Below are 23,675 nucleotides of genomic sequence, written 5' to 3' on the forward strand. Positions count from 1 at the left end.
TTTGACAGGGCTTCAACATTTGGAGAAACAAATGATAATAATTAATGACACACGTAACAAGATAACTGTATAAACAGGTAAGTTTATTGAGAACAGAATAAACCCACTAGGTTTGTTGCAATAAAACAGAAGAGAAAGAAATAAAACCAGTCAGCAATAAAGTGCAGGTACAAACGCTGACGGGGTGATAAAGAACTAACGCACGTTTTAAACGTAGAACAGAGGAAATAATCATCATCACATCATCACGAGGAGGAGTGAAACGTGATTTTACTGTTCGATGCAAACAGAAGTGAGTTTTCTAAGTTGGAACTTCTCATTTCATTCAAGTTTAGAAGAAAAGGAAGACGTGAGGAGGGTTTAGGAGCAACGAGAAGCTGCTGAAATAAAAGCATCAGCGGAGCAAACAGCCTGTGATTCACCTGCGGCTCCACTTCCTGACCAACGATGGAAGAATCACCTTCACCTGTCGGAAAACTGTTTAGTTTTGGGAATTCCTGCTCACTGACGTTATGAAACGACCCTTCGTATATCTGTAGCTGTGGACGTCCGCGCACGAGTTGACGAGTTACCAGAAGGGCGGATACAAAACTCCCAATACGTGGAAGCACATTAAAGCATTTATTTATGCGTCGACGAGACTCCGAAGTCTCCAAATCTGAAAATACTTAAAGCAGAAAGTTAAAAACTGATTACACAGTAAAAAAGAAACACGTCACCACAGCAGGAAGTTGAAGGGGAAAATATGAAAATAAAAGCTTTAAAACTATTTCAGCTACCGCCTTAAAAATTCCTCAGGGAATATTGTATAAAACCGTCGCCATAGAAACAGGTCTCGGGGGTTCAGGAGGCCCCCCCGTGTGAAAATACAAAAGTGTCGCACAACTGGGCTCAACACAAACGTACAAACGTGGGAACATCAAAGAGTCCGAAATGCTGATTTTTTGGGGGTTTATCATTAAAATGACAGAGGGATGTAAAAAAATAAGAAGAGTCCTCCCATCTGTGGTAAACACGACAGTGGCGACAGAGGTAATCGACCATGAAGACGTCTGGTACCGAGAGCCGGCGAAGAGTCCGAATCAGAGGTGGCGACCCGCCGGGACGGGGCGCCGAACACTTGGGTGCTGCTGTGGGGGCGGAGCCTCACTGGTCCCGCGACTCGTACAGCAGTTTGGCTGCCTGAGAGAAAGACGAGTTAACGTTTGCCCCAGTAGGACGGCGGACGCCCTGCAGGGGGCGCCACAGTGCCCTGCTCGGCCTCACGCTAACGTCAGGCTAGCGGTGATGCTACCTGTCCGTCAGGTGTGTCTACCTTGTGCATGGCGGCCAGCCACAGCGACGCCGCCTTCTTGTCCTCCGTGGCCTCCAGGCGCAGCTGCTGGCCGTCCTGCGAGCCCATCGGTTTGTAGTGAAGGATCATCCCACTGGCTCGGGACGTCCCTCCTGCACGCGCACACACACACACGCACACACACGCACACACACGCACACACACACGCACAACAGGTGAGTGGGTCAATTAAAAAGAACTAGAACAGGAAAATATCTGTGATCAAAAACGCTCCCAATCACCAAAGAAGCAGAAGTCTAATTTCCTGATTGGAGTTCAGCTGCGTCCAACGCCGGTCCACAAGGGTCAGAATCCAGCCGGGCTTTCTGTCCTGCCCGGTAGGAGAGAAAACCCGGCTGGATCGCCGCCCTTCAGGCCCAGCTTTGGAGGCGATGCTGCAGGATATTCAGCGTTTTGCTGATAATTAGAGCATTGCATCAGCCTGTTCTGCTGCTTTCTGTTTCCTCCAATCATGAAGCAGAAGATTCTTTTACATGGCACCACAGGATGGAACCTGATCTTGGTTGGATCCAAGCCTCAGTGAGGGAACCAGACCACACAAGTTGTGAGTAAATAGCAGCAGGAACCATCACAAATGGTGAGTTTAGTGCTGACGTTCCTTTAGCTAAGGGGGCCTGACGGGACAATATGAGATGAGGGGGCGGATATCGGTTATCAATGAATCGTTAATGGATCAAATGTGAATGCGTTTCTCTGCCGTTAATCAGGCGACTGATTAGGAGAAGGGGCGGGGCTTATGTCACACAGAGGGAGGAGGTCAGGGGTCACGTTCACACAGGGAAAGGAGCTGCGATGGCGTGAGGAGAAGATCAGACAGGCGCTAACCTTCACCGTGACTGTCCAGCAGACTGGTGTACGTGTGAACGTCACTCTCTGAAGACAGAAGAAGAAGAGGAGGAGGCGGAGCCGCGGCGAGGCAGCACAGAAGAAACAGTTTGTTAGTGCTCAGAACCTGCAACAGTCTCGAGATCCTGATATTCATCTGCTGGTTAGTGGAGGAGGAAAAAAGCTGCTCACAGATTCCGACTTTACACTTTTTACTTTGATCTTAACTGAAACGTCTGACGGAAGCAGCCAAAGACCAGAACCACAAGACCTTCGGGGGTGTTGTGGGACCGGGGGGGGGGGGGTCAGGTCTCACCTCCTGGACTCGTCCCGTCCGCCAGGATCTGCATGCTGGAGATGCGAGACAGCTCCACCTCGAAGTGACTCTCGCCGTCCAGGAACAGATATCTGCGGTTCACAACACAAGCGGGTTGGACTGAGGCCGCCACGCTCGCGAGCGTGACCTCGTGCACACGTTTGCTGCTGCCCAGCTTAAATTCCGGCTCTCGAAAATAGCGACAGGAAGGACGGGTGGGATGGCGCCCGGGCCGGGGAGAACGCCATCGGCTATTTTAGCCACGAGCGCGGGACGTGCAAACATCAAAGAGGTGGCAAACATCAAAGACAGTTTCCCAGCTGTAACAGGTGAAAACGTCCCTCGGCTCTTTGCTCAAACCCGCCTGTGAACCCCGGAACGGTCCTGGAACGGCCCTGGAACGGTCCTGGAACTGACCTGTGGTTGGTGGACAGGCGGCAGGTCATGGTTTCAGATTTCTCTGTCGTCCCCAAAGTGACGCCGAAGGTTCCCCCTTTGAGATAAAAGCACCAATCAGTAACATTCACACAGCCGGTGGGTCCCTCACGCCGGTTCTGACCTGCCAGCAGAACTCTGAGCTGCTTGTCGTAGAACTCCGCCTCTTTCTGGGACAGCAGGCTGCACTCGGCGCACTGTCGCACCGGGTCCACGAAGCACATGCGGGGCAGCGCCACCTTGTTGCTGCAGCATTTGTTGCAGAAACAGCGGCCGCAGCGCCGGCAGTGATGCTGCAGGAAACAGGACGACACCATCAACGAGCGCCGCCCCCCCACCGAGCCGCCCCAACACTCTCGTTTTCCGTCTCAAACTTCAGCGGGAACTTTGCAGCACATTCTGATGTGTAACTAAGGAGACGCGGGACGGGAAAAGACCAAGCTCATGTTGTTTTTCTCCTGACTGATGAAAACACAGGAAGTCCGTCAGCACAAACTGCAGCGTGTCGATCCCCCCCCCGTTTCTGTTCTGACACTTTCCACTGGAAACTAAATCACAACCAATCGGATCACTTCAAACTGTTGCTCCGAGAACTGGAGGAAAAGTCACTAAAACAGGGGATGAAAGTAATCGAGAGGAACTTGAAGGTGTGGGAGGTGTGAAGGTCTAGCGGTAGCCAGCGTGTTTCTGCTGCTAATGCTCCCAGATGTTTAGAGGGGCTGCGGTCAGAGTCTCGGTTCTGACGTGCTGTTGTGCCAGGAGGCGCCTGCGGAGCGACCCTGCGACAGAACCAACAACAGGAGCTGCAGCTGAGAGCTGCTGTCAGCCGGAAAACAATACGGACCTTTCTCCTGATGAAGTCGAACTTGGAGTCACACTGCATACATCTGGGACACTGGAGGCAGAAAGAAGAAACGGAGAAAAACAGGATGTTACGCAATGAAGCCCAGCGCATTCAGCGATTTTTCAGTTCCACTCATTTCGGAACCAGAATCATCTGAATAAAGTTTGATGACTTTGACAGAAAGTTGCACTCAGACTCGGGATTATTTCTTACACTTCAGTCAAGATGAGACAGTTTATTAGCACCATCACAGAGATCTGCTGCAACAGATGAGAAATTATTAACTTTGCTGGCTGCCGTTCCAGTCTGCTCTTATGAAAGGAGAGGACTTTAGAGGACGATTCACTTTAGCAAACAGTTTTTTTTTTGTTTTGGCCTCCGGCAGTGTCTTTATTCAAACCAGATAAAGTTAAAGTACACACTACTTGAGGGCTAGCATAGCACCTTTTAATGCTACTCCAAGGTAATAAACTAGCTCAAGTGCGCACGTAGCCGACAGATGACGCAAGATCAAGATAAAAATCAAGTCCAACATCGTATCTGCGTCAGACGGACAGTTTATAGTTCATGATCTATTTACTGGACAATGTTTGCCAGGCTGATGGTACCTGGAACGCCCAGGTCGACGGCAAACTGCCATAAAATGTAGTCAATTTTCGCAGTTACCGGAATAAAAACCGGAAAGTCGAAGATTTCAATAAACAAATAAAAGCCCTTGAATTAGGTCCATGTTCGCTACGATACCCTGACGGACTCGATAGACGGATAGTTAAGATACTGAATATAGGGAATACAATTAAATTTATGTTTACTTTGATGTGTATGTGGTTGTTCTTTAAGTTCAGTTATAGTGCGGGAAATGACAACATTCTAAAAACAACCCCAACAATAGCGCCTTTGTTTTGAATAAACCTCAACCGGATGTTACAGCCTTCAATCACCTAGCTAGCTTGACGCTGTTATCTGTGGATCTCGTATCGTTCTCGCTGTCAAATTCCCCCACACAGGACTCACCTCCTGATCCGGGACCCACTGCGGTTCCGTCCAGGGAGAACGGACTGTTGAAGGCACCATTTTCCGGTACCATGCGAAGACCGCTGGGCTCCGCACGAAGTTTTTTTCCGTCAGGGACTGAAGACATTTCGCTTCAGCAGCTGTTTCTCGTCGCTGTACTCCAGCCTCCCAACCATGGAGTAGACACACCCCCGCCAATGAGTGACAGGGGCGGTAACCAATCGGGGCACAGAGTTGATGTCACGTGGTTGACTCGGCGCTTTGTTTTGATATCCTGTCCCAGTGAAATTAAAGTCCAACTATGACAAAAACAAACGTTTGTCTCCACTGTTCCCATTAAAAACTGCTTATTACTTCATTTAATAATTTTTTTTTGGATGATTAATGATTTTTTTGCTTTCTGTTCAGTGATAACCCACCATAGTTGGTCAACATATTAAACTTATATAAACAAGTTAACTTGATTGGATCAGATTTTGATGAGTTTGAAATTGTTTTCTGATGTAAATTAAATGAGAATCTGTGCAAAGTGATTTGATAAGACCAAGGTGAAAGTTTCAAAAAATGAAAGGAATAAATAATAGCCATTGTCTGAGTTTACTGGTTCTAATTTCTTTTGATCTTTTTCTTAATTTTCTGGCGACATCATTTGACTTTTCCAGTTTTTAGACTCATGAGGATTAAGGACAAAAATAGAGAATTCTTTTTATTTTTCTTTAATAAAAAAGATGACAATCCTGTTTCACACCACATCTCTATAAATATTTTTAATTCAAATTTGGTGTGAATGCAAATATACATTACATTTGAAGCTTGATCTGATATTGAATTTCTTTGATGTTTTCAACTTCACTTAAATAGAATTCGTCGAAGACAAAACTTTACTGTCTAATTTCACACAAGTGTGTGTGTGTGTAAAGTTCCTGAGAATTGTTTGGCCTTCATGTGCCACTAAATTGACCCTTGAAGAGAAATTCTGATTTTTTGACGAACTCAGATGAACCACAGAGCACAAACACGCATCACTGACAAACAACAAACGTAAACACAGAACAGCACAATTCAAAATGTCAATAACAGTCGGATCGAACCTGTGTGGGTCCAAAACCGATCAGAACCAACGCAGCTAATAATCAAAAACAATGTTTAAAAAAGAGATGAAACTTCAAGCAGCTGATAAATAGGACAGTGTTGCTTAAAATCTGCCGACAATGTCTGATGAATATAACCTAAATTCCATAAAATTTCGACTAAATTGAACTGAACCTTTGTTACAAGCGTCCAGGTCAGTCTTTTAAAAAGATATTTTGCCGGGCAGAATGATTAAAAATCACACAGAACCTTTGTTGTACTGTATTTTCTCCAGAAACCAGATTTCAAACGCTGAAAAACAGGTTTGCCGCCAACGGGCCGAGCCGGAAGTGAATCCACCAATCAGAGGCTCGGTGGCGCTTTGGAATTCTGGGTAGTGTAGTTTTCTCCACACACGCTCGTTTATGAACAAACGAAATGACTGAATGATGAAGATATTTTTGTTCCAAGTGAAAAATGTATATAAAATATACATTATGTACATATTTGGTCTTAAAATGTGGGGACAATCAATGACGACATTCACCAAAGGCGGGCTGAGATGGCCCCCCAATACACAGTCCGATGAGGAGACAATAATGTATGCTAATGTCACTTTAGGACCTAAAAAGCCGGTGGATCCGTTTAAAGTTTAAAAAAACAGTCGAGTTTAAAGTTCAATCAGGTTGAAACCCAAACAACTCTGTCAGTGCAAATTCAAGTGGGAGAGAAAAAACAGCAGAACTTTATCACAATAATTTAAACATTTGATTCAAACTCTTGTTCGGCTGGGTAGAAATGAAAGAAACTGTTCCTACAACTAAGATCCTCAGCATAGATGGTGTTCTTTTTCGGTCCTTGACTTTACCATTCAGGTTATGTGAAAACACAAATCAAACATTCTTCATGATTTAATGTTAATCGTTATTTGGCGACATCCACTTTACCTTAACTACACAGGCAGGAAGTGACATCAAAACAGCTAAAATTACAAACCACCTCCTGATTAAAAGGATGAATCGTGATTTCTCTCCTACTATTTCTCCAGTTGTACTCATTAAAAGGAACAAACACCCCCAAATCAGTGTCAAATACCCAGAAACTGTACAGTCGGCAACGTTTCACACACGCCGACAGCTGAGGGTCAAGACAGGAAGTGGCTCTCACGGCCTTCAGCGCGCCAGGTCGGTGTGGGGCTGGCGCTCCAGGTCTCGACTCTTCTTCAGAACGATTTATTTCGCTCTGGAGGAGAGGAGTGGAAACAGAGAGTTAGCGGCTAAGTGACCGGCTGGTTTGGTAACAGCCAGTAAGGCCTCCATTTATAAGGACAACAAACACAAACCCCCACAACATCGTCCCCTGCTCACACGAGGCTTACTTAGTGCTAACCAGTAGCTTCTGCATTTAATCCAACATTCCTGCTCACATTCAGTAAATCAACAACTGAGATCGACACGTTTGACTCTTAAAAAAAAAACCATCATAATGTGAGTTTGGGTCATTTCAGAGCAACGACGGAACAAATGGACCAAATAAATGAATTTCTGCCGATCGGGACATTTTTGGGCCTAGAAGCTGGATCTCCTTACTTGGTAGCGGTCGGCTGCTGCCTGGTCACCACGTTAAGAACCCCGAGAGAGCTGGCCCGCTTCATGCTGCACCCCGAGCCACGACATGCAGGGAGGAGGCGGGTGAGGGGGGTCAGAGGTGAGGAGAGAGTCAGGCTGAGGCTTTTAGCTCAGGGGGAGAATGTCGGGTTGGTTTAAAGACATCAGTGATACTTTCACACAGGTTTTGCGTCACGACATTTCTCCTCATCGTTGCGCATTTTCCCTTTTGACCCCAAAGGTCCGGAAAGAACCCGACTCACCTGTCAGAGTCACAAACCTTTAATTCTTCCTTCAATAAACATCATCGTTAGCGGGTGGAAGGTGAATGGTGTCAAACCAGAAAGTCAGTTCATGCAACCATCAGGCAGCGCCGCAGAAGCTCGTCCATGCTAGCAAGAAACCCCCAAACCAGCTCTGACCCAAAGAGAAATAAAAAACATCCCGTTCGCCCTCTGCTGGCTGGCTGCAGGGAGCTCATAAGCTCCTCCCCCTTCAGGTAAAAATGAGCTTTCCACCAAACTTTGGTACCGTCTTTATTCTTGTCAGTGTGGCATCAGTTAAGCTTTTACCAATGCTAACGCTAACAGCACAAACAGATTGACTGGTAGTCATTTATGAAGAAAGAAACATTTGTCATCTTGTGGAATGTCATTAAAATTTCTGCAGTGGTTTAATGAGGAGGTCTGTGATGACGATGACATCATCAGGTGGCGCCACAGCGAGCAGCACAGGGAGGAAACGGGAACCAGTGAGCACACACACACACACACACACACATGAGCCATGCAAGAAGACATTCACAGGAAATTAAATATTTATTCATAAATACAAGTTCAACACCTTCAGAAACAGAAAGCCGTGCAGACGCGCTCGTCAGGAAATAAAGTCTTTTCCCGGGAAACAAACAGCCCGTCGGGCGTTGAAAGTGCAGCAGACGTGAGCGGATTACGTCATCGAGCGTCACGTGACGTGAGCCGCTCGCTCCACGTCGTGTCCTTGGTGGTCGTGGTCGCTTAAAAAGTTTAAAGCACAATAAAAACTTAAAAGAAATTAAAAAAACAAAAAATGACATGCAAGCAGATCTGGAGCCAAGTTTCCACGTTTTCCCCACATTTGACCGATTTATCCTCCGTTTTCCTTTTAAACCTTAAACGAAGGTCGTTTTTTTCTGAAACTGAAATGAAATCTGAAGTATTTCCTCACAAACAGCGGCGGTCTGGGAGCAGAGAGGAGAACCGACGCAGCAGAAAGCGCATCACATGTGCAAAGGCAGCTCAGAGCGTTGCACCCCAGGAACCCAGAACCAGAACCAGAACCATCCCTCCTTCATGGTTTGGTTAGTACCCGTCACCCAGCTGGCGGGGGTCCGGCCCGTCCCCGCCGGCCTCCACCGGCGCTAAGTCACAGGAAGCGTCTGCAGCGATAGTTACCGAGGTTTTTTGGGCTCGCCGTCCCGAGTCGAGCCGCCGCCCTTCAGCTTTTCGGACCAGTTCCTCGCTGCTGCGGCGGACTGGACGCTCGGAGTTTACTGAAGGATCCGCTCCTCTTCAGAGAGCCGGAGCCGTCCTGAGGGGAAACGGCACCGTTACACTCACACAAACACCTCAACCGGACCTCAAGGTCCATCTGCTCCCAATTGGTAGCAAAGGAATTTCAGTTCAATGAAATATTTTAGTCTTTTGGCTGACTGCAAACTCACTATACTATTATAAAACTAGAAAGATTCCAGGAGATAATCTGGTCACACATGAGTGAAACCACAAAGTCATATTTCCACATGAACTTCCGCTGCTGTGAGGAGCAGACGTGCACACGACTAACTGGGATAAAACCAGTTTGGCAGCAGTGTGTGATTCAGGTGTGCTGCACAGGTGGGCAGACAGAAGCGGTGCTGTTAGTCTGGACCATAGGTGTCAAACTCTGGCCCCGTGGGCCAAATTTGGCCCGCAATGTAATATATTTCGGCCCCGTGAAGCCGTACCAATTGACTATTGGAGCTGGCCCCGCCGGTATTAAAGACGCATGTGCTAATACTACAAATACAAGAATGCTATGCTGGTGTTTTGGTGTGAAAATCCACAATCCACAGAAGTGGTGGCGGTAATGCACCCAATTTGTGGCTTGCTAACCACCCAGGACAAGAGGAGAGTAGTCATAGTGACTCAGAGAACCAACAACAGATGACGCTATAAAACGCAACACCCAGACAAGCACAAGCACCTGGAAATGACTCAAAGGTGCCAGAAAGTAGAAAGAAGAGATGAAAAGGCCTCACATTTACATTAGATTAACTTACAATGGCAAAAGATTACTGTTGAAATTTAAAGAGAAGACTGCCTGCCAGAGTGATGTGTTTTTCAATTTGAATTTCGATCTTGCATGTGTGCAATAATAACTTATATATTGTATTGTGTTAAGCTCTGTGTTCCATGTTCAGTTGTTGAGCAAAACTAGTTTGGGTCCATATCAAAAGGTTCTGTGCTGTAGCTGGAGGAGAGTTTTTTCAATAAATGTCACTGACCGGACTTTGGCCCAGTTCTGAATTTTTGGCTACCTGGGTACTTGAGTTGACACCCTTTGGTCTGGACGATGGGGCTCCTTCAGCATCAGGGGCCACGTTCGACCTGGTTTCTCTCCCAGGTCGTCACCTTTAGGCAGGTAAAGGTGACGACCTGGGTGAGACTCCTTCACTCACGCTATTAAAAGCTTTTGTTGACGGAATCAAGGTCCAGTGAACAGTGAGAGGAAAAGACGACAGGCGAGGCGGCGGCTTCAGGTGAGCACAGACTTCAGTTTTATTAGAAGTTAAGAAAGACAAACTGTAAGATGCACAAACAGGACAGGACACGTGACGAACACCTCTACAATACACACCGTCATCTTAAATATGCAACGCACAGCAAGATTCCTCAACTACCGTATGTATGCTAATGCTAACGTATGCTTTATTTACAGTTGTTGTTACAGGTTTTCCCCACGACCACCTACACCCAGATAAACTAGAACCAGTGGAAAAGCCACCGTCAGAGCTAAAGGCTAACAGAGCAGTTAGCAAAACAGACGAGACTCGGTTAGAGAAGATGGCAGGAAGCAGAATTTCTCTAGTTTAGTGAATGAAGACTCTAGTTAGGAGACAGAAGAAGTAAAAGCAGTGAGTGGTGTTAGAGAAGAAGGAAAGCAGAGACAGGTAACGCAGCGTCCCGGCCGGCTCCGGCGCCGATACAGTCGGGGAAGCAGAAGCAGGAGCGTCATTTCTACACTCTGGTTATAATTCTGGAGATTTCAGCCAGAGGCCTGAGGTGGTGGAGGAAGAGGAGGAAGAGGAGGAAGAGAGGGGGCGGAGCTGAGGAGAGGCGTCCGTCATGCAGAAGACAAGTCTTTAGATAGAACCGTTAAAGGCATCTGGAGTTTATGTCTGACAGCAGCAGGAGAAGAGAAGGAAACACAAGCAGGGAAAAAGAGAAAGATGAGAAGAGGTTTAATTTACATTCAATTAGCACAGAGACCGAACGGAAGGTGAACGGTTATCAAACGACACTTCCACACAACACATCTCAGCACTGTCACTCATATTAACCTTTTAAAATGTTGCAAACAAACAAACAAAACATCCACTTTAACCTTCTCCTGCTTCTGATAAGCAAATCTAATCTTCGCCTGATATTTCCACAGGTTTTGTTTTTTTTTACCCGCAGGGATTTAAAAATTGGATAAAGTAAAAAAAACAAGATGGACAGGAAGGAGCTGAGATTATGCAGATGTTTTTTATGCCCTTTCAGATGTGATATTAAAGGTAATAAAATCATCATCTAACTCTGCAGAATTTAATTTAAAAATATAAATGTAAAAATTCTAAATGAGAAGTGCTGCTGTCGTTCTCAGACTCGGCCACCAGGTGGCGATATTAAGTGACAGCGCGCTGCTGTGCGTGAGGAAACGTGCACAGAAGAGCTGCAGGAGCAGAACAGGTGGAACGTTGTTAGAAGACAGAAACAGTGAAGGGAGACATGAGAGCAGCCAGACGGGAGAAACGTCTGGAACTAGTTCAGGATGCTGGGTGATGCTTCTGGGCAGAGCTGTGCACAAGTGCACGGGCACGAGTGACTTCAGTGCACGAGTGACGGGAACAATTCAAAACATCCTGCAGTTTGGAGTTCACCTAAATGTTCCTCTCTGGCTGCTCATGCACGCAGGAGCAGAAACAAATGAAAAGGAAAGCAACAAACACACACAACACCACACACACACACTCACACGCTCGCACACCACACACAGTCCAGTACAGTACAGAGCCCCTGATGAGTCAGCATGAGAGGTTCTAGTTGTGTTTTACCCCCGTGGTGCCGCTGCAGTGAGGAGAGGTGTGAGTGAAAACATCTGCAGGTGTGGTTCAGTCCTGATGCATCAGGGATGGTGTGTGTGTGTGTGTGTGTGTGTGTGTTTCAGGCCACAGCTCCAGTCCCCACAAACCCAGGAAAAGGAGGCTGCTGATTGGTGGTTGGGGCGCTATGGCTACTGTGCTACGTGAGACGACGTCCCTGCTTGTTGTTTTACTGCAGATGCTGTGAAGCTCAGTTAAACGCGGCTCTGCAGCAAAAAGGAGGGGGGGGGGGGGTGCTGCGACGAGCAGTTTAGACTCAGTTAGTTTGGTTAAAGCTCGGAAGAAGGAAAGCAGGAAAGCTAAAGCCAAATGAGGAACAAACACAACGCTGGTTTAATCTGATGAGGAGTGTATTACAGGAGTTGTGAGGACCGGTAAGAGTCCAGGCTTTGTACTGTACTTACCCCGTTCCACTCCACGCTCATACTCCTTCCTCGCCACCGTCCGGCCCGCTCTCGTACTTCACGTGTCGGAGGTCAAACTCCGGCGGCGCTGCTTCTCGCGGGCCTCCGGCTCGCTCAGGACCTCCGCCAGCGTTGCTTGTGGACAGTGTCCAGACCCTGAGACACGGAAACAGGCGAGTCTGTAATAAACCAGGATTCCAGCGTAAAAAAGCAGAGGAGATCAGAGCTGAACAGGGAGGTGGTTCCACCTCAGAGCCGACTGTCTGGGGAGTTAATTATTCAGGAGAGGAAAGCCGCCCGGGGGGGGGGGGTTGTTTATGTCTGCGATCCCGTCTCTAAACGCCCCAGTTCACAGCTTTCACCCTGAAACCACACCTGCTTTCTGGACCTCATGGCGGCTTCCTCCAGAGTGTCCGCCGCCTCGAACTTTCCCTGCCGCCTGTAGAGGGCGCCCAGGTTCTTCAGGGTGGTGGTCACCGTGGGGCTGCGGAGACAAGGAGGATGATGTCATCCCAACACCGGGGTGTGGCCGCGAGGCGACCCGTGAAACAAGTGCGATTCCCGGAGGATCCACAGACCTGTCCACTTTACAAGCCTTGTACCAGCCGCCGTACTCTCCGAACGGGGACCCGTCCTTCTGCTTCCCCTGGAAGACAAAAACCACCAGCTCACTAAAGCGGCCGGAGGAGCCGGAGGAGCCAAACCAGCTAAACAAACAAACTTTCCCAGAAATTAACCCTCTTTCAGCCAAAACGTGGGCGACGGCGCCGTCGCCGTGGCAACCACTCAGGCTCAACCCGCTAACCCCACATGTATCCCAGCCACGGGCACGTGCTGAAGCCATTAAACGCCATCGGGCCGCTCACCTTGCTTTGTTCCTCTCGCTCTTCGGCGTGCATCCATATCGGTTTGTTCTCGTCTGCAGGGAAACGCATCGAAAACCGGAAGAGAATCAGACAAACGAGCAGCCGAGAGGTCAGTTCAAAAGCCTCCCGCTGCCTCGTCCTGACCTTCACGGCCAGACAACAGCAGGTTCAGGCCTTCGACTGGTGTCTGGACCAGATTCACGGGACACAAATGTGGGTTTTGTCGTACCGTCAACGGAGCCAAACTCCCTCTCGTGAGCCCGCGTCAGGATCTCCTTGTACAGCGTCTCGGCCTGCTTGAACTTGCTCTGTTTCAGGTAACAAGATGCCTGAAAACAGCAAAGCAGTCGTCAGGGAAATCCGACTCATTAGTGTGTCATTAGGGGCCAACATCTGCTGCACCCCCACCAGGTTGTTCTTGGTCTTGGCCACGTTGGGGTCGTCGGGGCCCAGTTTGGTCTGGTAAATCTCCAGCGCCCTCATGTAGTAGTACTCCACCTCCTCGTACTTGCCCTGGTTCTGGCACAGGAGAGCCAGGTTGTTCAGCTGCTTGGCCACATCTGGGTGGTCCTTCCCCAACACCTGCACCGGGGGGGGGGGTATCACAACAGCAGTGGGGGTCAGCACTTAACCAGACAGACGCAGCTCCAGCTGATCAGGGTTCTGATTAGGTCAGAGCCATCAAGAGCAACATCAATCTTCAAAAGGGTCAGAACGTTGCTATTATCAAAATAAAGAGTTAAAGAAAAGAGAATGAACGTGAACATTCTGCAGGAAAGCTCAGGGAGGGGGTGTGTTCTGTGTCTGGACCCACCTTCTCTCTGATCTCCAGGGCTCTCTTGCACAGAGGCTCCGCCTCCTTGTACTTGCCTCTCTTCCCGTACAGGACCGCCAGGTTAGTTGAGGGTGGCGGCAACCTGACAGGAGCACAAGCAACATTTCACCAGCTGACCATCAGACCATCAGGTGTGTGGGTGCGTCTCCCACTCATCCATCAGGAGGGACACGCGGGGGACAGGAAGTGATTTCAACGAGCCGTCATTTAAAGTCAACTCAACGCCGGTCCACAAAATGTAGACGGGAGGAACGAAAGAACCTGGAGGTCACATCTCATCTCTGATTAGGGAGAAGAGAGAACAGGAAGTCCATTACAAACTTCCAGCTCAAAATGATTGGATAAAACTTGATCTTGATGGTGTTCATCTCTGGCCTATGATGTCTGATTAATAAAAGAATCACACTAGGAACTCTTAACAACGTCCAGGCTCCCCAGTCTTCCTCGGTTCAGACCCATAATTGACCCAAAACCTCTAGTGATTCACAAAGCGGATTTCTGTGTTCGACCTGCTGTGTGAGGTAAATCAGCATAATAAACACAGCCAAAAGTCTGTGGACAAGGAGGTCCAGAGTGATTAAGACAGAGTCTACAACAGGTGGAGAGGAGATGTTTGCGAGATGCTCCATCAGTGCCACCGCACTAGTTTGTTGCCAAGACTACGATTTACTGATGGCAAAAATCAGTGAGAATCAGGACAAACAGAGCGGATGCTCGTGGGACAGAAACGTCAGGGCCTGCTGGATCATGGAGCAGATAGAGAGGATGGAAGGAGGCCTAACCTCAGTGATGAAGTGAAGGAGGTCCAGGGACGCTGAAACGGTCATCAACACAGTTAGTCCCCCTGCTTGGAGCCACAGAACAGGCCTGACTCCTTCTGTGACTTTCCTGTTCCCCCAGACCATTGGGGACAAAATCTTGGACGTCCCACACAAATATCAGACAGCAAACTCTGTCCCAGGAGGTTTACGGGCGTCTTTAGCACCAAATCACCCACCACAAACTCCTCTTAATCACCAAAAACTGAATAAATGGGACATTTAAGGGGTCTTTAATGATGACAAATGGGTGAAACTCAACCCCGATTGTTTGTTTTTAGAAGCTGTTTCTATTGCCGGGTGTTCCTCCGCCTGGTTCTGATCTCCCAGCGCAGTGGGCGGAGCTAACCTAACCCTAACAGGTGTGAGAGCACTGATGGAGAAGCACTCACAGCTGGATGGTCTCGTCCCAGAGTCTTCTCCCTGATGGCCAGAGCGTCGTTCAGCAGGTTAGCCGCTTCCTTGTATTTGTTCTGATCCCTGACGGACACACGGAGGAAAACGTTCAATCCCAGCAGAACCGTCAGGGTGAGTAAATCAAGTCAGCTGTGAGAGATTTCACACGTGTTTCTGTGGCGTCAACGGCGCCTTTATGGCTCGTCAAGGACTCTGGCTTAAAACATTCTTTTCAGGAATGAGATGCTCTTGTTCTGAAATCCCCAAATAGTTTGAATGTCCAGCATTTTAAAGCCATTTACAGGATGAGGAGTCAGCGATGCTGAACTCTTGATTTACATCGTTACATGTAGAATAACTGAGTCGGGTTCGACGCCCAACGCTAAAATCAGCCCATTCTGCAGGAACACGGACACAGCAGAGCCTCTTTGGACAGACTCACCTGTAAACAAGGGCGAGGATATTAAGCATGGTGGCCACATCTGGGTGGTCATGTCCAGAGGTCTTCTCCAGGTCCTCCAGGGCCTGCTTGCAGAGGGGCACAGCCACCTCGTACCTCCCCTGGGAGGCGTACTGGATCACCAGGTTGTGGAGGGTCCTCAGACGGGCCGGGATCTCGTAGCCTCCCTGCTGGGCAGCAGCCACCGCGGCGCTGCCATGGCTGGGCTGGACTGGACACCACGGGACAGAAGAAGGGTTCAAGTGATCGGTGATAGTTACTGGGGGAAAGCTGCCTCCTTCAGGGAAGAACAACTCAAACTAAACTAAACGTAGCGAGCGGTAGAAATATGTGTGTGTGGTGTGCAGATGTGTGATGTGATTGATGAAGGTCTGGGCTGGGATGGAGGAAGGCTCATCGTTCTCTTAGGACAACCGGGATCCTGCCCTTGAGTCAGAAGTCACGTCATGGCAACGGAGCAGAGGCTCTCAGACGCCTGAAACACTGCTTAAGGATTCTGATTCTGCAGCTCCTTCCTTCCGAACGCTGCAGTCTCAGCAGTCTGTCAGAACCCAGACCAGTCTGGGTCAGAAGGCTCTGTTAGAGCAGCACCGGGAGCCTCTTCATCATTCACCGCCATCAAAGGCGCCCAGATTAACGGCCACTGAGGCTGCAGAGCTCGTTGGGGCGCAGACACTCGTCTGCAGGCTGCCGGACCAGTTTAAACTGGCTGAGAAACTGCAGCGGGAGCCAAACGGAATCTGAATGAGAGCTCCTGCTTCAACCCTGACGTCCATTCCCAAAGGCTGAATATTCTTCAAACATGCTGAAGAGTCCTGCTCAAACGTGGGTCGTTCCTTCAGCAAACACTAAAGGAAGTGAACCTCTCCTATCTGACCTCCCTCCTCTTTTATTGAGGTCTTGGGTTTAAGCTGTGAACGCGAATCACCCTCACTATTATTTCAGAAGTCTGTCCTGGGTTTGTTTCAGGGAACGTTTATTTCCAGAGCGCAGGTCACGAGGACAAGAGCTACTTTCATTTTTGGAGCGGCTGAAAAGGCTCCGATGGGAGCAGGAAGATGAGCGACTCACTGCCTGGGGCCTGATCGTTCCTGGTCGTCTGGGAAAAGATCATCCAGAGTCTCTTTGCTGGTGTCGGAATCTTTCTCCTCCTGAGAGGAAGAGGCGGGAGAGAAAGAGCTTCAGAAAGGAACCAGCTCTGTGCTTCACACGGCTGACGCCACAATCGCTTCCACTGGTGATTAACTGGACTCGTGATGAGTGCAGAGCTCACCGATGGAGACAGGTTCCTCGTCGTACTTCTTCAGCTGGTTCATGAACTCCAGGTGCTTCTTCTCCTCCTCCAGCTGGGCCACGCTCTGCTCGCTCTTCTGCAGCTTCTGCTGCGTCCCGGCCAGCTCGTCCCGCAGCCACTGGTTCTCCTGGCACAGCCGGCGCACCTGAGCACGGAGCTTCTGCTTCTCGGACTCCACCGAGCTCAGGTGGCTGGACAGAGCCATCATCACCTGGGCAACGAGAGGCAGGGCGTGACTGAGCCTGGGTGGGATAAAACGGGAAACACGGCAATTCTGATGCCAACATCTACATTTCACCATGACGCTTGTGTACAACAGACTCCAGAACTTCACAAGTGTTAAATCAGACGGCGCAGATGAGCTTCAGAACCATCAGGAGGTTTTAGGGCAGCAAACTATGCAGAAAGATCTGAGTTCGTGAGCTGCTCACTAAGAGGAGGGTGTCATTAATTCTGAATGAGGCACAAAGCATGCTGGGAGATGGGGATGAGAGGCTAAATCCTCCAGGAGAACTCAACAATATGACAACAATAAAGATGCAACTGGCTAAAAAAATAGGCCCTTAAAAGGCCTTTGTGCCAGCTTCAGGGATTAGACCCATTTCCATCTGTAAAAAGAAGGAATTCTTTACAAAAAACACACACGAACAGACGAATTCTGGTCTTGAACTCAACCTATAGTTTCAAGCGTTTGTTGCCATGAAGCCGGCGTTTATTCTATTTTCCAGCCCCGACGGAGCCATTAGAGCCTGACGACGGCTCTCCTGCTCAGAGCAGACGCTAATTACAAGACAGCGGGTCAGAAATAGGCCTGAAACATATGGAAGCGTTCACGGGCCCGTTGCATCATGTAAACAGAGCCTACCTGCGCCTCGCTCAGCCCCAGCTCCAACATCTCCAGGGACTTGCGGATCATGTGCGACTTCTCCTCCACCAGCACGCCCTCCTCGTCCTGCTTCAGGCATCGCAGCGTGCCCAGCAGGCCCCTCCATGATGGAGTGGTGCTCCTGCTTCAGGGCCTCCAGCCCCTGGATCACCTGCTTGGTCTGGGAGATGATCTCGTCCTGGGACAGCTTCTCCCGAGATCCTCCTGCTCTTCCACACACCAACCCATAGCGGACATGTCCTCGTGCATGCTGCGCGTTCACCTGCAGAGGGGGAGGAGGAGGAGGCGTGGAGATGTAACTACACCAGGGAAGCCTCGGCTCCGGCAGAAGAACAGCAGAAATGTAATTTTCTCCTTATTTTTCACAGAATTCTGACTTTATTCCACTGGTCTGGTGGTTTTTCTAACTCACAGAAAAACACAAGTAATGCAACAAAAAAAGCTCCTCCTGACCTTCTCTCATGACACTACTAAACTGTCTTTTAATGGACGAGAGTCAGCGCCTCCACGATCAATACTGGGGGGGAGAGGGGGGAGGGGGAGAGAGGGGGGGAGGGGAGGGAGAGGGAGGGGGGAGGGGAGAGAGGGAGGGGAGGAGGGGATGAAGAGGCGAAGAGAGAGGGAAGAGAGAGGGGGAGGGGGAGAGAGGGAGAGATAGAGGGGGGGATGGAGGGAGGGAGGGGGAGGGGAGAGAGGGGGGAGGGAGGGGGAGGGAACCATGGCATTAACTAAAGGTCAGATCCGTTTGTCGGCCTGAATGTTCTGACTAAAGTGGATTTGAGGAATTGAACAAATCACCTGCAACACCTGTGTGTGCGTGTGTGTGTGTGTGTGTGTGTGTGTGTGTGTGTGTGTGTGTGTGTGTGTGAGATAAAACATATTAAATGTAACCTGGTCTTGGTGCAGCTAGAACTCTCATCACATGAACAAGTGCAGCCTTGAACCCACGACTAAAGGCTGCTGAGGATGAGGATGAAGATGAGGATGAGGACGATGAAGATGAAGGAGAGTTGAAGCGGCGTGCAGTTTAAAGCTGATGCCAGACGCTGAACGTGGCGAGGAAGCTGAAACGGGCGCCGAACCGTGAGATGGTAACGACCCTGAATCAGCCACATTCAGCCGCCCTCCATCAGGACCCGGCTGGGACCTAGTTCTGGTTCCTCTGAGTCCGACCCTCAGCACGCCCAGTATGGGGACCAGCACGCCCAGTATGGGGACCATGGAGACCAGCACGCCCCAGTATGGGGACCAGCACGCCAGTATGGGGACCATGGAGACCAGCACGCCCAGTATGAGGACCAGCACGCCCAGTATGAGGACCATGGAGGACAGCCACGCACAGTATGAGGACCAGCACGCACAGTATGAAGACCATGGAGACCAGCACACCCAGTATAGAGACCATGGAGACCAGCACGCACAGTATGGAGGACCATGGAGACCAGCACACCCAAGTAATAGAGACCATGGAGACCAGCACGCCCAGTATGAGGACCAGCACGTCCCCAAGTATAGAGACCATGGAGACCAGCCACGCCCAGCCTATGAGGACCAGCACGGCCAGTATGAAACCGTTACTGGTTCTTCAGCGCCCGGACTTAAACACGCCCAATCAATAAACTCCGTCATGCTGCTAAGGCATGGAGAGGACAGAGCGGTCCTGTACTTTAGACAACACACACACACACACACACACACACACACACACACACACACACACACACACACACACACACGAAGGCCACCCTGAACACACACAGACGACCCTGGTGGCTCCATGTGACTCAGCAACCGGCCTCCAGCCAATCAGCTGACAGCAGGGCAGGAAGCTGCTGTGCGGGGGGCAGCGGGGTGGAAAAGCCCCCTGCTGGGCTTCTAAGACAACAGAAAGACCCCGTTCGGTGGACGTGGAACCGCTGATCGATCGACAGAAACGTCCCGTCACAGGACTTTGATTCAGGATACTGAAAGAAACAAACGCGTGTTATTGGGTCACATCTCGAAGCGTGGAAACGCCCCTCGCCGCCGCCGCCGGGCTGCTGAAGCGCCGCGAACAGAGAAGTGAGAGCGGGGGGGGCGACTCTTCCTTCCTCTTTCCATCTAACGAGCTTTTATTTATGGCATCGGAGGCCCGGAGAGTAAAACCCAACAGGGAGGTGAAGGAGAAGACTTGTGACGGTAACTTTTGAGATGCGGAGAGCCGAGGGCCCGCGGGCCCTGGGGGAGGGGGGGGGCGTCACGTAACCAGGTTAGGATGGAGACGAGGGGGAGGTGCTGATGGATGAGGGGGTATGATGCTGATGTGGATCCAGACTGACTGACATCACCCACAGACTCGGTTCTGCTGCTGGTTCCTCGGTTATTAGTGATGAGTAATAAGAATAAAGACCTTCAGGTCCCTGGGGAGGGCAGCAGACCATAATCAGCAATAAAGGCAGAAAGGTTCTGCCCCTGGAGGGGCAGGAGCCTGAGGGCGGGGTAAACTCTTAACTCCCGGGAGTTCCGCAGCGTTCCCCGGGGGTCCAGTCAGGTTCTCCGCGTCTTAAACGATCGTTTCGGCCCCCAGCTGCGGGTCCCACACTGAGCCCCACTGTGCCAGGATGACAGGCAGCTTTCAGGGCTCTCAGCCCCGCAGTGAATACCAATGACACCCGCATCACATGATCCAGAACCGCCCGGACAAGCGCACGGATTAACCAGAAGAACCAGTTCGCCAGTCATTTCCAGCCACCGGGCGCTAACTGGGCTAGCACCCAGTGACAGTTAATGTGATTAGGGCGTCTAATTCCTGCGGTCATCGTAAACACAGACCCGCACCTGGGAGGTTTAAACACCTCGTACCGGGAGGGAATTGACGGGGGCTCATCGGCACACGGGCCCGGTTCGACAAAACCACACATGAAAAACAGGAGTGACACATTTGGAAAGGAGTCCACCGGCTAATGCTAATGAGCCCAGCAATTAGACGGAGCCATCCTCACCGTTCAATAGGACGTCCGCTGACATCCGCTGCCAGTGTGTCCGGAATATGCGGCTGGTTCCGTTCGGCTGTCGGAGCTTTAAACCACTTCTTTTACTCTTCCTTCCACCGACAGCGTCAGCGAGGGTCAGATATTCAGGCCGTCACGCAGGAGTCTTTGCCGGGGCTGCTCTGGAATAACCGTCGTTACGAACCGCCACCTAGCTACATAGCTAACCAGCTACCCGTCGAACCTTTAGTCTGAGCCGCACCAGAAGAGCCGGTTCTTCTCTGGTTCCATGGCAGGAACCGGTCCGTGAGAGTGGCGTGAGGGCGGCTAACTGGGAGCCATGCAGATGACAGCCCGCTGCTCCCCGGCTGGAAATGGCGCTGCCCGGCTCCCCCCCGCGGCGGTGACGTCATCCCGGCCCGGGTGAAGGCGGAAACGAAGCTGTCAGAGGTTCGACCCCCCCCCGAGGCTGACGAGGAGGTCCAACTGGGTCAGCTGGATTCAGAATGAGAACTTGCCCCCCCCCACCCCCCCAGAGCACCAATATATTGAACGCCGCTTTAATCGAAACCTTAAAAACAAACGACATCTCCCGGCAAAGTTCAGGGAAAAGTAGAGAAACTGACATTCGGAAATGATGCATTTAAAAAAAAGAGTTCGCTCACAATGTCGTCCCAGTTTAACGTGCACAGATTTCACACTTTATTCTTCAACTCTTAAAAAAAAAAAAAAAAGCAGACAAACATTAGCAGAGCGGTGCAGAGATGGAAGAGTTCAGTTCCTCTGCGAAGCCTCACACGCGGACAAAGGTCACGACCCTAAAAAACCCTCACAGATAAATTGAAAGGATTTTTTTTTTAAGAGCCAGATGTTTGCAGATGCCTGAAGCGGCGGATTATTTTCCCCGGCTGAGCAGGTTAAATCCTTCCCGGAGGCCTGAAATCAAAGATTCCAGAAGCTCTGAACACATGAACGACAGAGAGAACGTGAAGGCAGGTGGGTCCATCGCTCCTCATCCAGGTGGGGTCCATCGCCTCATCCAGGTGGGTCCATCGCTCCTCATCCAGGTGGGTCCATCGCTCCTCATCCAGGTGGGTCCATCGTTCCTCATCCAGGTGGGTCCATCGCTCCTCATCGCTCCTCATCCAGGTGGGTCCATCGCTCCTCATCCAGGTGGGTCCATCGCTCCTCATCCAGGTGGGTCCTCATCCCGGAGGAGCGCCGCTCTTCCGGCTGCTGCTCCTGTCGGTAACGCGCCTCCACAGGGAGCTCAGGGCGACCCGAGCCATCAGCAGGGTGATGCTGAAGTTACGACGGTACCATTCTCTGCAGGTAAATGAGAAGCACAGGTGGCTTAGTGCTGCTGGAGGAGGCTTCCCTCGTGGGAGAAGACTCACTTGTTGTAGTTGGCGTGACGAGTTCTGTTTTTGTCCAGGAAGCTTTTGTAAAACGCCGCCATCTCCTTGCTGTTGAGGGACCGGCGCCGCCCTGCAGGGACACAACGTGGGTTTTATAGAACCGGTTCAGGAACTGTGGGATGTGCGGAGCGGCCAGGTTCCCTCACCCTGTTCATCACGCAAACCCAGGCCTTTGGCCTGCAGGTGGGAAACGATGAAGGCCTCTTTTTCCTGGAGAGATCAATTTTGGTGAATGAACTGTCTGAAACACGGAACAGGTTATTTTTGCTTTTCCAGCCATGTTCGATGAGCCTTTGTAATACAGGTTTTGCATGTTATTGTAATTTTTAGGACTTAAACAGTAGCAGTATCGAATATCAGCGCTTTGGTTTAAAACATATATACTGATATAAATGCTAAAATATTTCATTCTTTAAAGCTCACTTTAAGTGAATTCGCCTGATCGTTCTACAACACAGGAGTTTTAAACTGAATTTACATGTAGAAAATAAATGTAAATGTTTTTCATGTTTGGCCAGATTTGCGGAGTGCTGCTGCCCTCTGCTGGTGGAAACATGGAACTCTCCACACAAGGTTCTCTGGTTCTGCTGCTCTTCTGGAGATTGTTTAGCTACTTCATGACAAATTTAAAATCTAACTGACAGAGAACATCAAAGGCCCGAGGTTTGAATGATAAACAGGAAGCAGCTCTAACACACTTAACATGATTTATGATGATTAAGATGTGAACCTTGCTGAAGGTGATGTTCTGGTTGGCCCAGAAGTCCTGGTTCCAGTCCTCCGTATCCTGCCTCAGGTGTCGGAGACGTTTCTCCAGCTCGGTTTCATTCTCGGGGATGTGATAAACAATCGGCCTGAGGTTGGAGAGAGGGTTTGGGGGTCCGATCCAGTCGTGTGTGGAGCTGGGTCCTGGTCTGAGAGCAGATCTCTGCAGGCACAGAAAACCAGCAGAAGTGAAAGCTCAACATCTCTCATTTGAATCGCACCTTATTAAAATTGCCCTATTACATGAGAGCATAGTGGAAGTGATGCAAACAAGATCCAACATACAAATTAAGAAGAAATTATACACACACAGCTAATGTTTAACACCGAAGAGTGTTGCATTTAAAGTGGTGTTTACATTGAGAGCACTAATGTGTTGGGCATCACCCCCGTGCTGCTGAATTGATGACACATGATTGGGATTTGACGCACCAACCTTTGCAGTTGTGTCCTTCTGTGGCTCTTGGTTGGAGCTGCACAGCGGGCGGTTGAGCGCAGGTAACCGGCGCGGGGCAAAGCGGCGCAGGAGCGCCCGTCTGAGACAGACCGCTGCGGACGTAGAGGCCATCGTAAAATAGAACTAAACTTGTTTTAAAGCAGGTTTGCGCCGCATTGCCTGGCTGGAATTAGCCCGGGCTACATTGCAAGAACTCACGGCGGTGTCTTTCCGGTGTCCTGTGGTCACGTGACCACGTGTAGGCTTCAAATGCTCGC

General features: G+C 50.0%; 3 protein-coding genes across 3 annotated transcripts; all 3 read right to left on the minus strand.

Moving 5' to 3' along the window:
• Positions 1-62: 62 nt before the first annotated feature.
• Positions 63-4,969, minus strand: zfyve21 (zinc finger, FYVE domain containing 21). Its single transcript, XM_003962847.3, is given in 8 exon segments — positions 63-1,182; positions 1,316-1,446; positions 2,496-2,587; positions 2,913-2,988; positions 3,055-3,223; positions 3,775-3,825; positions 4,789-4,815; positions 4,817-4,969. Coding segments are annotated over 8 exon segments (681 nt in total). The 5' UTR covers positions 4,916-4,969; the 3' UTR covers positions 63-1,146.
• Positions 4,970-8,265: 3,296 nt separating this feature from the next.
• On the minus strand, positions 8,266-18,058 carry klc1a (kinesin light chain 1a). The gene is given in 23 exon segments (XM_029828335.1): positions 8,266-8,937; positions 8,939-8,980; positions 8,982-9,035; positions 12,255-12,280; positions 12,283-12,318; positions 12,321-12,383; positions 12,386-12,410; positions 12,630-12,738; positions 12,833-12,900; positions 13,121-13,173; positions 13,350-13,449; positions 13,529-13,702; positions 13,935-14,018; positions 14,020-14,037; positions 15,166-15,253; positions 15,612-15,840; positions 16,701-16,716; positions 16,718-16,780; positions 16,903-16,914; positions 16,916-17,134; positions 17,789-17,908; positions 17,910-18,007; positions 18,010-18,058. Coding segments are annotated over 23 exon segments (1,788 nt in total). The 3' UTR covers positions 8,266-8,895.
• A 3,898-nt stretch (positions 18,059-21,956) lies between these two features.
• On the minus strand, positions 21,957-23,663 carry coa8 (cytochrome c oxidase assembly factor 8). Its single transcript, XM_003962863.3, has 5 exons — positions 23,398-23,663; positions 22,927-23,124; positions 22,343-22,406; positions 22,176-22,266; positions 21,957-22,104 (listed from the first exon to the last, which is right to left on the minus strand). The coding sequence occupies exons 1-5, from the start codon at positions 23,527-23,529 to the stop codon at positions 21,984-21,986; spliced, it is 606 nt and encodes a 201-aa protein (XP_003962912.2). The 5' UTR covers positions 23,530-23,663; the 3' UTR covers positions 21,957-21,983.
• Positions 23,664-23,675: the final 12 nt, after the last annotated feature.

Source organism: Takifugu rubripes, chromosome 2 (genome assembly GCF_901000725.2).
Source record: "Takifugu rubripes chromosome 2, fTakRub1.2, whole genome shotgun sequence".
Lineage (NCBI taxonomy): Eukaryota > Metazoa > Chordata > Actinopteri > Tetraodontiformes > Tetraodontidae > Takifugu > Takifugu rubripes.

Coding starts and splice junctions, on each gene's coding strand:
- coa8 (XM_003962863.3), bottom strand. CDS start 23,529: ATGGCCTCTACGTCCGCAGCGGTCTGTCTCAGACGGGCGCTCCTGCGC. Junction 22,407..22,926: donor AGAACATCACCTTCAGCAAG/GTTCACATCTTA, acceptor TGATCTCTCCAG/GAAAAAGAGGCCTTCATCGT. Junction 22,267..22,342: donor GGGTTTGCGTGATGAACAGG/GTGAGGGAACCT, acceptor GTGTCCCTGCAG/GGCGGCGCCGGTCCCTCAAC.